The sequence below is a fragment of the Alosa alosa genome, chromosome 2 (genome assembly GCF_017589495.1).
Source record: "Alosa alosa isolate M-15738 ecotype Scorff River chromosome 2, AALO_Geno_1.1, whole genome shotgun sequence".
Lineage (NCBI taxonomy): Eukaryota > Metazoa > Chordata > Actinopteri > Clupeiformes > Clupeidae > Alosa > Alosa alosa.
The window spans coordinates 1,490,905-1,505,077 of NC_063190.1; the positions used below are offsets into that span (position 1 = coordinate 1,490,905).

At 40.9% G+C, this 14,173-nt stretch overlaps 1 protein-coding gene across 6 annotated transcripts in view; it reads left to right on the plus strand.

Moving 5' to 3' along the window:
• Window positions 1-2,024: 2,024 nt before the first annotated feature.
• The window catches only part of LOC125290072 (glucose-6-phosphate exchanger SLC37A4-like), a 71,729-nt gene continuing 59,580 nt past the window's right edge, over window positions 2,025-14,173 (plus strand). Inside the window, exons 1-6 of one of the 6 annotated variants that reach the window (XM_048237090.1) lie at window positions 2,025-2,131; window positions 2,403-2,484; window positions 5,880-5,973; window positions 12,472-12,739; window positions 12,883-13,115; window positions 13,756-13,990. In XM_048237090.1, the coding sequence (XP_048093047.1) occupies window positions 12,592-12,739; window positions 12,883-13,115; window positions 13,756-13,990 (616 nt within the window). In that variant the 5' untranslated portion in view covers window positions 2,025-2,131; window positions 2,403-2,484; window positions 5,880-5,973; window positions 12,472-12,591. The other 5 variants (XM_048237092.1, XM_048237091.1, XM_048237095.1 and 2 more) reach the window with 5 other exon arrangements.

The window sequence follows — 14,173 nt, forward strand, 5'->3', positions numbered from 1 at the left end:
AACTGTATGATATGTTGCCTTAGACTACGGTAGAGAGACTAGATAGATAGATACTTTAGTCATCCCCAGAGGTGTAACGTGAAGTCGTGCATGGATGTGATGTCTCCGTCCTGCAGGCGGTAGCCAGAGCGCTCTCAACTCCGCTGCCATGTGTGAATAAACAAACGTCCCCCCCATGTCCCCGGTATAACGTTATTGTCGGGTCCTTAGAAGGTATTTGAAATGACCAAATGCAAATGTCACCCGAGGGACCTGACGGTGACGTCCCCAGAAAGTCCTGCACCGGACGTCACGCAATAACCAAACGATAACTTGCTCCGGACGTCAATAAGGTCACCGGAACGTCCGCTAGAGAACATGACGTTCGGGACCAATCGGGGACGTCGTGAATGTCGGCATGAGGTCCGGGGGACGTCCCGTGTTTGTCGGGCAGTCTGCCCACTCCCCATCGGACATCCCTCTGTGATGTAATGCCTCTGTCCATACACCCCCAATAACTGTGCCCTGGACCTGGACAACAATGCAACAACCCTACCTCTATTAGATTTATGTATTTACCAGACATAGCACTGTCTGGATATTTCTAGGGGTTTATGGGGTGTTATTGTATGAAGTGGTGTGATTCATGAGGATTTAAATGTTACAAACGTTACACAAGGTAAATGCATGGACAGCTAAAAACTATGTCTGTTTGTGTTCCACTGCAACATTTTTTGTTGTCCTGTAACTGACAAAATAAAACTAAATTGAGTGTCACCAAGTTACAAACACACTAATATTTTTTCCCTTAGTGCAGAAACAACCACTTGAACATCTACTGCAGTTTCTGAATGGTGTTTGTAAAATGAGGGGTTGCTACATGAGTGCTACTGGAGTTTCCTTTCATTGTCAATGTGATTTTCAATGAAACAGGTTTTATTGCACTAGCAGAATTGTGTCTGATTTGCAAAAGCACATAAGTTTGGAGTTGTAAGGTAGAGAACACAGATTATGCAGAAAGATGCTACAATGAAAACGTAGGCCTACCCCAATTTACACTTTGTGACTTGTCAAATTATGTTCGAAGCATAGCCTGGGCTGTGGCCAGTCATGCATGACTAATAAGCCCACTGAAAACATTACTTTCATGGGAGAAAAGTTGGAGTACATTGCAACAGGTCTGAAATGTACTGTTACACAGAAGGCATGTGCACAGCTCACTGGCATTGGGCAGAAGCTTCAGCTGTTAAGGTACGTGTTTGATAGCACTTAGCATTGTTGGATGAACATTGTAGGATGATTTCAGCGCGGACGTCGCCTTAATTGACATCCCGGTGCAGGCATAGCGTCATTGTCGAACTCAAACAAGGGCGTCCTTAAGACGGTTTTTAAATGACTTAATGCGGACGTCACCTGTCGGACTCAAACAAGGACGTCCTTAGGATGTCTTTGAAATGACCAAAATGTGGATGTCATCCGCGGGACCTTACGGTGACGTCCCCAGAAAGTCCGGCACCGGACGTCGTGCAATAACCGAAGGATGACTTGCTCCGAACGTCAATAAGGTCACCGGAACGTCCGCTAGAGAACATGACGTTCGGGACCAATCGGGGACGTCGTGAATGTCGGCATAAGGTCCGGGGGACGTCCCGTGTTTGTCGGGTTTAGACTATAATAATTTCCCCATAGGCTACCCATAAAATAAAATGTGTTGTCATCACATTTGACATTTGAAAAAGTAATGTTTTCTATAGCCATTTGATGAGAAACAGCTATTCAAAGTATCAAGCAATCTCAAGTCTCATCATTTAAGGTTATTTGTCAAAACCTTGCTTTCTCTTTCTGTAAATGTTATTCCTGTCTCCAACCCTTCACACATAACACACTCACAAAATCAGTTTTGTTACAAAATAAATCGCTACTGATAGATAAGCTAGCCTAGATTGGCCATATAGTTTATAAGGATGCAGGAATTTTGTAGGTTGATTATTTGCCTGCTTGAGACAAATTTACGATAAATCACCTAGCCTACTTCAGAGTGTGCAATGAACAGCTTAGCCTATGTCCACCTCCAATCAGCGTGGATCATGAGGGTGTTCCTGCAGTTATCCTAATACGAGTACGAAGCGGAGGGATGTAGGACAAGGGAAAGGTATGCGCGTCACCTATTTTATATTATCATTGTAGCTATGTTACTACTGTTTAAACTATATGGTAGGCTAGTGACAAGCATCATTAAAAAAAAACAGTCTGAGGCTTCGACATGCATGCACATGTTGGACCATAACTGATGACTCAAGGTAACGCTGTTTTATCGCTGTAATTTCATATGTTTCATTTTTCGCTTTACTTTAGCATGTGCCATCAGTAACAGGCTACACCCGCATTTATAGCTAACCTATTTGTGTTTTACATTTCTTTAGGCATTCTGTTCTGTCCGACCGATTGCTGTATCGCGTTGCTAGATTAACGTTGACTATTGAATTCACTGAAGGGCATTAAGAGGTATGTTGTAGCAGCGTAGACAGGCATTCATTTCAATTTGCCTGACATGACATCAGTAATTTAAGAAATAAAAGTAGGCCTTGACTAACCTATACTTTGTTATCAACTAGCCTATTTGCGGCTTTAGTTGTGATTTAAATTTAAGGCAATATAGCACAAATATAACTGCACTTCTTGAGAATCAAAACTGCGGTTTTGTAGAGGAAGTGTTTGCGTTCATATGCAGGACATGTAACATTTTGGACAGAAAACCTGCATTGCACTACTTCCTAGGCAACTACACTACTGCAAAAAAGTAATATTCTAGACATGAAAACATGATTACACTGCACTGTAGTCTTATAATTGCAGTTATTTTTGTAAGTGCTGTTATGCCAGGTTATTTTTGTAATTTGGCAAGAGTGGGTAGACCTATAAGCTATCTGATTTCTAAATCTTCGCTGGGATTCAACCCAGGCCTATAGAGTTTCAAGAGGTTATATGAGGACACAAGCCAGATGACCATTAACTCATCCACACTGATGAAGTGACCAAGGCAACCCTGGTAAAGTTGAGTAAAAAGAGGCAGGCTACATTATTTTCTGGAAATTAATCTTGGTGTCACAATGAAAACAATAAGGAAAAATCCAACCTGGCAAGGAATCACATCTATAGGCTACAGAAAACAAACATACCTCATAAAGAAATACATATTTATAACAAAAAGACAAGTGCCACAATTATTGGAAACCCTGTATTTAATCCTTGGTTAAACCTCATTTTGCCAATAAATCAGCTCACCAGTTTATCCTATAACATTCCATAAAGTTGGAGAATATCTCTCCAGATCATCCAGATTTCTAGGTCCTCACTTGTGCATTCTCCTCTCTATGGAGCATGGAGCGTTATTGTGTTCAATAAAGCATTTTTGTTTTGATCTGGATATGTGTTTTGGTTCACTGACCTGGTGAATGATCCGATCATGACCCACTTTTAGTGTCTTGGCAGGCAGAGATTGACAGATTTTCTTTGTTAAAGTTTTTCTTTAACAAAGAAAAACTTTGTTAACCATAATTATCATTAGGGGTTCTTTTCAGTATAGTCATTCTTTTATGTATGTCAAACAGTCAGGGGCGGAGCTAATGGTTCACTAATCTTTTATTTAGTCCACTTTATATTGTGCTTATTAGAACCTGAGGCTATACGGGTTAAAAATCTATATAAAATTATATCTGGGTTGAAAGAATACTGTCCATGCATGCTAGGCTTTCTTTTATTTATTTTTTACAAGATTTGGCAACACACGAGGCACCGAGGCATGTTCGTGACAGAGATAGGCTAGGTCGACAGGACATAGCCTATCTTCTTGTCTCTATTGAAGTTGTGTTTCGTGTGTTTACAACATTGACATCCCCGTGTGGATATATAGGGTAGAGGTTCCAGGTTAGGCTATCATAACTTTTTTTTAACTGTTTAGTCTGTGTATCGGCGCAGCCTACGACAATGCAAACTAGCGACAGCTGTTGTCGCAGTAAGCTTATGCTCCTGTCTCTAAATAGGCATGGTGTAGACTAGGCCTACTTGCTATGTAGGTATGTGCTATGTATTTTATGTTATAAATGCAGCCTGTACCCCTAGGTTACTTCAGCAAACCCAAACCGGTTGTGGCATCAGTTTCGCTTTTAAAACGGAATAGGGTAGCGTGAGAGGGAGAGTGCCTGTTGCGGGCTATTTAATTTGCAACATAGCCTATGACACGGGCATGACAGACGAGCTCCCATTGTGCACGCACTCTATGGACCAGCGGCATCTTTAGTAGCATTTATTTGTTTTATTTTCCCCAGCAATCAGTACAAATACGCATTGTTAAATACAACAATTCAGCAAAATAGATTTGGCCAAAGGTGGGGCAGGTGTGGGACTTTCTAACCCGACCGCTAACCATGAGTATTATTAAAGAGAAAATGATGCCTGTTCTGCTTTTTTAGCATATTCATTTGTAAAACCTGTGTTCAAACAAGAATAAGATTATCTTTTTTTTACACCTTAATAACATAACTTTCAGTGTCCCGCCGGTTCTTTAAACTGTAACAATGTATATCTCCTAAATACATCTTGCGATGCACTCAGACCAGGGCTCGAAATGAACTTTTTTCCTCAGTCTCCCACAGCTGTCCCGAATTCTACTTGGTATTGTCTTGGACTTAACCACCAGTGTCCCAAATTCAAGTTGTTGTTTTTTCCATTCTACATAATAATATAATAATAAACATAGCATAATAATCTTGTTTCAGTAACTTGCATCACTTCATTGACTCATTCTGATCCACCATGCAAGTTCTGAACACTTAGTTTATTAAACACCAATTATTGAGGTTGCGCTAGACTTTCTCATTATGTCATTTTGATGGACAGGGTTGTAAACATTCCGTCAATAATCTACTTCGTGTGTCTTTAATTTCATTAAAGCCTGGGAAATTACCACAAAGCTGTCAGATACTTTAAGATATTCGATTGTTTTCTCAAGAATAGCCTCTTGCTTAGAACTGCCACAGGGATACTTTGCAAGTTACCTTGCAACACTATTGTTTTGTCAAATTGCAGTTGCAGTATTTAGCTCATCATGGCTTTGGATGGCTAGTTTTAGAATACCAGTGTAACTTTACACCATCAGTCAAAAATGTTCACTATTTCATGAAAACTAATGTCATTAGAACTAGGTTAACCTAACCTAGTTAGGTAAGGTTAACCTAGTTTGTTAACTTTGATGGCTATTGGAAAGTGACCTAGGCCTATCGCCCATGCCCTACTTTTGCCCTTTTACGTGTAGGCCTATGTGTCACTTAATATTAATTTCTACGCAAACCAAGACAGCGGATTCCTAAAAAAAACACAAGCACCCACCCCAGAAGGGTATCTTATATTTGTACCAAATTTATATATTTGCAGTGAGTAAGGGCAGTAAACAGTGTTGTAAGGCTGCGTGTACAAAACTGCTTCTTTAGAAATCAGCTGGCTAACACTGCTTTTGCCAGCTGCCTGTTACGCCAGGTCAAACCTGTTGTATTTTCATTGTATTATTTTATTCAGGCAAGAAAGAAACGTTTAGATTCCCATATGAAAAGTTTAGGAAAAAGTACCTATTCTGAAATTTGCTTTGACATTTTTTGTACTGTCCCAGAGTTGTCCCAGACATTTTTCTATTGTGTCCCGGAAGCAATTTTTATGGGACACTGTTCATTTTGAACCCCTGACTCAAACACATCTTCAGTGATGTTTCCTGTAGTCATAGGGCGACCAATCCGGGGCTGATCAGACCCAGACTGAGCAGCACATCTCTATAGTTCACTCCTAGATAGTTTACAGTCCATTGCCTGATTCCAATGCATCCAAGCTCCCTGCTGTCTCATCCCCAGTACTCTGGTGGCCCGCTCCTCCTCCATGCCCTCATCTCCTGCTGGACCAACTGACGTCTGAATCCCCTGCTGCTGTTCAGGTTGGGGCATGTTGGTGAGTTGCTCCCTAACCCGCCCTTCCTAATGCCACCTGGCATCCTGTGGCGAAGCTGGGACTCCGGCGTTCCACTTCCTGCCTGTCCTTACAACAATTCCGTTGCAAGCTACCATGGGTTCTAGGGCTGTCAATCTTCTTCCATAACCCAATTTAAATTTCATTCATTATTATTTTTAATAATCAAATTATATTTGAATATTTAATGCTCACATTTTGCCTGTTATTAATATTTACGATGCATCTCTATACACTGTATAAACTGGCTAAATACATTGCCAATGCCACTATAAACGCGTGGTTGACTTGTTATATTGAACAAAAGCTCAGTCTACCAATGATATCTGTGCAACTTGAGTGGTTTCAATTTATTTTGCTCAGACGCGCACACACACTGAATGAACGCCCATACCACTATTGAATGCCTCTATGTTTGATTACGCCAAATTAGCAAGTATTTCCTGACTGGGGAAAAGTTTGCTTTCTTTTTTTTCTATCGGCCCGAGATTCCATGAACCATTATGCCTATCAGAGAAGTGACAAAAGCACCAGACATAGCCAAGAGGAGGGAGGCAAAACTTAATTCTTGCCTGCTTTAGCTGCGTAGTTCATCGTCCTCGGACTGTTTAGGCCTACCTACCCATCTTGTCAGATGTGCACTCAGGCATACATACTCTGCAGATTACGACATCGTTAGGCTAATTGTTATTTTTCCGTTTTCTGATGGAAATCCAAAAACGTTCCACACATCGCTGACATGGTCAGGAGTGGTGCATCGCTTCTGCCATATTTAGATTGTGCATTAGTCGGGACAAAAGCATTTCGTTTTCACATATTCGCTAAAGTTAGCCAACACATAAAAACAACTCCCCAAAACACCACATTCGAATAGTAATTTCCAAATTCGAATAGTATTGATTCGTTAAATATTCAAATTAATATTCGACTTTAGAAATTCGTTCCAACAGCCCTAATGGGTTCCCTGTACTGTCTGCACTGCAGTACTTCTCTAGCACGTGTGACCATGAACTCCTCCTTCACACTACTGAATGGGAGTGTGAGTTTATTCTTGCGTCCATATAGTGCAATGCTGCTTAGACTCAGAGAGAGGCCACAGGATTAATGGAAGAATTCCATGCTGGTAGATCCAGGACTTGAACTTCCCTGGCAGACCAGACTTGTCCATTGCTATCAGCTGTTTCTCTAGTTCTTGCCCAGTTGTTTGATGGATTCAGTGTCTCTCAAGGAGCTGCTGAACACCTTGCCTAGACTCTTCACCAGCTTCTCTGAGACTGATGGTATCTAATGAGAAGTGGAACTGGTCGACCACCTCTCCTTTCCTTGACACCAGGGACTTGGATTTTCTTGGTTTAAAACTCATCCATGCCCATAGGATGAGCTTCTCCAGGCCTTTCAGCAGCCACCCACAACCTGGGACTGATATTGTGGTTACTGTTAGATCGTCCATAAATGCCCAGATTGGTAGTTGTTGGACACCAGGCTTGGACAGGTGGGCTCTGCATTCAACCTCTGCTGATTTGGCCAGCATGGTCATGGCCAGGGCATTCTGAAGTAACTTCCCCAAATGTGCTCTCAAGCTGAACAAATTCAACACATCTTGCCCCAGATGTGACTCTCAAACTGTCTCAAACATTTTGCTTTTAAAATGTGGATTTAAAAAATGCACCAAAGCGACTGAGAAAAACTGTAACAGGAAACAATTAACCAACACCACCTTTTTGATAAGCCTACATAGGTGGATTTGTTTGTCTGTTTCGACAGTTTGATGTTTGTAGCCAAAACTGCCTGTTTATGGTTTATTATGACCGCCAAGAGTTGCTTGTGCAACCCGCACACACAATTTTTTTTTTTTTTTTTTTTTTTTTTTTTTTTTCGATGCCCAAATTTCCGTCAATGATTCCCGGGACACTGAAAGACCGAGGTACCTAAACTTGGTGGGCATGTAACCCCACATGGATAGCATGGAACCATCGTTTTTCGTTTTGATCTGTAGCCCCCCCGCTGGACTGGACCCCCCGAAAGGAGGGTAGGGCAGACACAGTTCTCTGTGAATATCTTGAGAACTGTAGGGCCTAGGATGACCAATTTTTTCCGTATGTTTGCCTCCAGGGGTCATGTTAACCCATTCCATGTGCACACATGTGCATAAACAGATACACACGCACACACATACATTTACAGTAATCATACATTATGACACATACTCACACAGTAGACATATGTGCGCATGCATGCACATGCACAAACACACATACGCAGGCAAACACACAAGCACGCACATACACACCAAACACACACACCCACACACATAAACATAAACTTGTACACGCACACATGCACACAATTCAAGAATTTTTCCCGTCATCTACTTCCTGAAATTTTGGTCATTGATACCCGGGACACCGAACCACCGGGGTACATGAAATTTGGTGGGTATGTAGCCCCACTAGACTTTTACGGAAAAATGTCATTTCGTCCCCGGGGACCACCCCTCCCCGTGCTGGGCCCCGAACTGCAAACAAAAACAGTTTTTCCTAAATAACTACCTGAACCGTGGCACTGAGGATGAAGAATCTTTTATGGTATGTTGGTCTCAAGGACCCACATCAACCTGGCTCATAATCACTCATTTGTGATTTGCACCCCCACCCCCCCGGTAAAAAATTAAAATGCAATATTATTCTGCTTTAATCGCCCCTATCTTCAGTTAAGATGTTCAGAACTGCACCAAACTTTATGTGTATGATTGACCTGGCATTCTCTGGGGGTATGCCAAGTTTCATAGAATTTCATCCATGGGGGGGTCTAAAAAAATTAGGTTATGTGTACATTTAGTGACTGTACACTCATTGGCCTGTAAATGGCAGTGCACACACACAGGCACCCACATACTATCGGTATTAGAACGGCCGATACATAATTACAAATTCAGTAGGATTAAAAGAAAGCCAAAATAAATATTCATCATCATCATGGCTGCATTTTCAGTATTGGCGATAAGTAGTCGTTTGTCCACTAGATGGCGCATCGTTGCAGTGAGATGTAATTTTGTTGGAAGTTAAAAGTGGGTTGGAAAAACAATGGACGCTTCCTACAAGGACTGTATTTTAACGCAGCGAACATCTAATAAGGATAGGACGATGTTCACATGAAGTGTAATTCCCATTTCTTCTTGAAGTTTTAAATAAATCTGAGGATGTTTATCGGACATGCTTGGTTTTACTGCAGGTAACGTTAATCTTGTAATATCAATAAGGACCTAGGTAATGTTACCGTTAGTGTTGGTTGAGTGATGGAGGCCCATTTGATTGATTGCATTTGTAGAAAACTATAAATGCGGTTATACCAAGCAAATTGATAGCAGCACTGTTTGTATCTTTCGACTGTCATTTATTGCACGTGCTACAAAATCATTCTGTGCAATGGAAGATTTACCAACGTTACACCGGTCTGATACAGTTTTGCCTATACATGCATTGAGACTGAGACGCCTGTTTATTTTGTTTTAAGTGCGTGCAGGGTGTGAGAGGGGAATCGATGTGCTTCGATTCCAGCTTGGTAGTTGTAGTCTGTGAAATTAAAAAGCATGTGTGTGTGAAGTATCCAAACAATGACACCTTCATTTCATTATGGCTGCTTTAGCAACACACCTTAAGCTACTGTGTAGTGGGTCCCATTTAGAAGTGGCTACTTCATTCGCGCTTTCCTTGACGTGGAGCTGCGTGAATGTTATTACAACTTTTCGCCACGATATGGCAGTTTAAGTCCGCTTAATACTGTAAGGCGTAAGCCATTGGTTTCCAAAGGAGATTTTATTTGTGTCGCCAGCATAGCCTATTGACAATTTATGTTGTAAATAGGCCTACCTTATAATCCTACCTGTAGCTTAGGGAAGCTAACAGCTTTCTATTAGGATCTAGTTTGTTAGTTACTGTTTTGTCATAACTCCCTGATGCATTTTTGCATTTAGAATAGCCAGAGCGTGGATATCTCAATTGGAAAATTAAACAATATCGGGTGCCTATGGACTAGGCTGGGTGAACCCAGCCTGATCTGCCCGCTATTTATTTTTTGATTTCTTAAAAGATTGAGCTTGGTCTGATGAAACCCAGACTAGCCATGGACCTCAGTTACACAATGCAAGGGAACATGAATCAGCCTATATTTGCACAAACAATAACGGACAAAAGCTCTTCAACTTAAAATGTGTATGAACAGTCTAGCGACGCATTTCATCAAGGCCCATTTGGACATGTCAGTTATTTGCACCACTGGTTAGATGTAAAACAGCATTTCGTTTCAGACTACTGTTACTTAATTTGTGCATTAACAATAACGTTTCAGACTACTGTTACTTAATTTGTGCATTGACAATAAAGTATTACATAAACTAAAGATGACTACAATCTTATGTAGAAGAAGAAACATTCACAAAAAATCCATCCATCCAAAAATGACCTTTGTTTTTGATAGCTGTTGAAAATGGCATGGAACTGACAGAGATGTTTTTGTTTATAAATACATAAAAAATAAATAAATAAATAAATAACATTATGCTGATACCTTTTGCTTTTCCCAAATACAATGTAGCCTACAGGTGTAAGTGACCTTTCATCAATCCAGTTGCAATGGATGAACTGTGATGAACTGCCCTTGATTGTTTAGAGATTTTAAAGGTTTTATAACAATGCTACATCTTCTTTGGCTATTCTACAATCTATTCACCTTTTCAGCACCAGTAGGCTACTTTCTGTGCAGCCGCACACACACACTCAGGCATGCCAAACAAGCATACACAAAAGTTTCAAGAGTGGGGGATGGAGTAAAATATGGAGACAAATTGAAGTGTGATTTATTTTCGCGGAACGGATGTACAGGACTGAGCGGCGGTCATATTTTGTACCGCTATGCGGTACATCTAGTTATTATTATTATTATTATAAGTGTGCTTGCTGAAAGCAGCACATTTATTGCTATCCATTATGCAAGCACACATTTGTATTATTATTCCTTTCAGCCCACTTTTTTGGCCAGCTCCTGCTCCTAGGCCTTTTGAGATATTGATACCGTTCTCTAAAAAAAAAAAACTCTAAAACGTCCGGTCAGTACCGGTGTAAGTTTCTGACCCTTGTCGTTCTTCCGCCATATTCACAAATTTTGCCAATATTCACGAAACTTGACATACATGTCCGAAGCGCTAACCAGTAGGCCACGGCTGCCCAATCAAAGATGATCAATCAAGATGTACAGGGGTGGTCCCAGGGACCTGGCCAAATGTTATGCTAATAAAGTAGTGTCTGAGTACTTGAAGCAGTTACTACACTACTCAATGACAAGGTAAGGTGTGAAAGTCATCCATTCCTGCACACCCAGTATAGAAAAAGAGGCACACCTGGAACAAGCAGAGATGTCTAGAAAGTCATGTTAAATCTAAATCTACAGAATGTATAGACCGGAGATACAAATGGGTACAAAATCATGAATGAACATAAGAAATACACAGTATGTACATTTACAGGAAGGATTCTGATTCACAACTCTTTCACAGGAACTCATGAAGTCATTTACATTGTGTTAATAGGTCTGTTTCTCATTTGTTTGCTTAAAGCATTATGCGTCTCACATATTCGACGTTCCCGACCGGTAGCGCGACAATGTGACGTCAAAATGACATAGATCTCTGCTGCGCCAGGATTTTGGCCGGGTAGTGCACCACTTTATTTTTATTCAGCTGAGTGCGCCAAACCGGAAACCGGAAGATGGACTAGTTTGAGGGCAAGCGAGAGTTGCAGTTTGGAGGACTGTTTTGTTACAGTCGTGAATTTTTAATAGTTTGCTGGATAAGTTAACAAAGTTACCAGCGAGAGTCGCTACACATGGAATCAAGGGGAAAGAATAGAAAATATATATTTTTCAACCAAAGGATATCTACTAAGACCTGAACAAAATCTCTTTCCATTTTAGGAAATTACACAAACTCAGCCAGCTGCTAGCTAGCTAGCCAGCTAATTAAAATGTTTAAATTATTAAAATTTCCCTCGTGATGACTAATGGATCTATCTATATATCCATCCATCTATCTATCTGCAAACACCTGGGAAACTAGATGGTAATGATGGTAGTTGTGAATAGAAGCAACCGAAGTCTGAAGTACCATCACAGAGGCTAGCTTCTACCATAGACAGTGGTTTTTACTGCTACTGACTGCTTCTTCTACTGTGTAACGTAGGTAGCGATAGCCTTTTTACAACAGCGACACCTCTGTTCAGGAGAATATTGCAACTAGTGTCGCGACCACCACGCGCAATTATAAATGGTTTCGGCGCTCCCGTGACGTCACATTGTCAAGCTACAGGTCGAGAATGGCGAGCATGCAGAGGCCTTAAACTCCCCTCTCTGATATTGCTATCTATTGTGTTTGTACAGATTGTGGATTGTGGACAACACTGTACCATTTCTTTCTCCTTTTTTTTTCAGAGTGGTTCCTCATCCAGGTCTGAGTGAAAACTCATTCAACAGTCATCCCCACTAAGGTTCACGTTGAAAAGTTGGGTTATTTTTCCGTTTAAGAATCCCTCTTCTCACAGTCTGGGCACCATGGGGACCAGTGGTTATCGGTACTACCGTGCAACCATTTTTCTCTCAATGTTTGTGGGATACGCTTTGTACTACTTTAGCAGAAAAACATTCTCTTTTGTGATGCCCTCGGTTATGGAGGAGATTGAACTTGACAAAGATGACCTTGGTAAGACAACCTTTCCTTAATTTACTGTTTTGGGGATGATATGAGAATGAAACAGTTGTGTATACAATGGATTTTACTATTTTGAAGGCAAAGTGTATCAGAATGATGAGATCCTCATTGCAATTTTTGTCTCACCATTATAGGTTTAATCATCAGCAGCCAGACATTGGCCTATGCAATCAGCAAATTCATCAGTGGAGTTCTTTCTGACAAAATAAGCGCTCGCTGGCTTTTCTCAAGTGGACTATTCATAGTTGGAGTAATCAATGTGTTTTTCTCATGGTCCTCCACAGTAGCTGTCTTTACAGTGCTGTGGTTTGTGAATGGCCTTGGCCAAGGATTTGGTTGGCCACCATGTGGAAAAGTACTTCGGAAGGTAAGGCAGATGTCAATTTATTTTCCAACTGCTAAGATATAGTGTTGGGGATATTCTGCATTTTAATGTGCAAGGGCATGGAGAAACAAGTTGAAACAGAATGTACAGAACAGACTTTGTTCACACATCAAGTTACAGGACAGTTTACATTTACTTCAAACACTTGTGGTTTATGGTTGTGTCCATCCATGGGCTTCACCCTTTTCCATTTAAGTGAATACACACCTGTTACTCAGTTGCTGGCATTATGACAAGCATGAGCAGACATTCCAACCTCTGCCCTCACACAGCAATGACCTTTTACTGTAGATGGTTTGGACAACTATCTGCTGTGAATTCTGGACATATCGACCTTCATCGTCTAGGTCATGTGCACTTAATTAGGTCTATGGTCCATTAGGTTTGTTTTGCCTTTGCTATAGTTGAAATAAACATAATAAAGACAAATACATATAAAGACAAAACAAACAGAGTTGCATCAGAAATCAGCCTGTAATATTATTCTTTTCATAGCATTCTCATAAGAAGTACACATTACCTTGTCAATAGTAGCCTTCCTATTGTCACCATACTGTATGGAATATCTCATAGACTGCACCTTTTGATGTATTTAACTGAGCTGTCTTTTCCCCCTCTGAAGTGGTTTGAGCCATCTCAGTTTGGAACATGGTGGGCTGTTCTATCCTGCAGTATGAATCTGGCAGGGGGAGTGGGCCCCATCATCACCACCGTGTTGCTTCAATACTACAACTGGCGGGTGGTTCTCGTTATGTCTGGTGTAATCTGCATGGCCATGGCTGCTCTTTGTCTTCTGTTTGTGAAGAATGAGCCAAGTGATGTGGGCCTTCAAAACATTGAGCCTGGTGCCAAAAAAGGTAAAGGAGGTGATATTTCCAGATGTGTTTCAGCAGTCTGTTCCTGCTCCTTACTGAATATCTTGTTTGCCCAATAATAACAATTTTAACACACACATAAATCCTACTTTATTTAAACGTGCTGATTCACTAGGTGCAACACCCAACCGGGTCCTTATAGACACTAGATAAATGCATGAATGA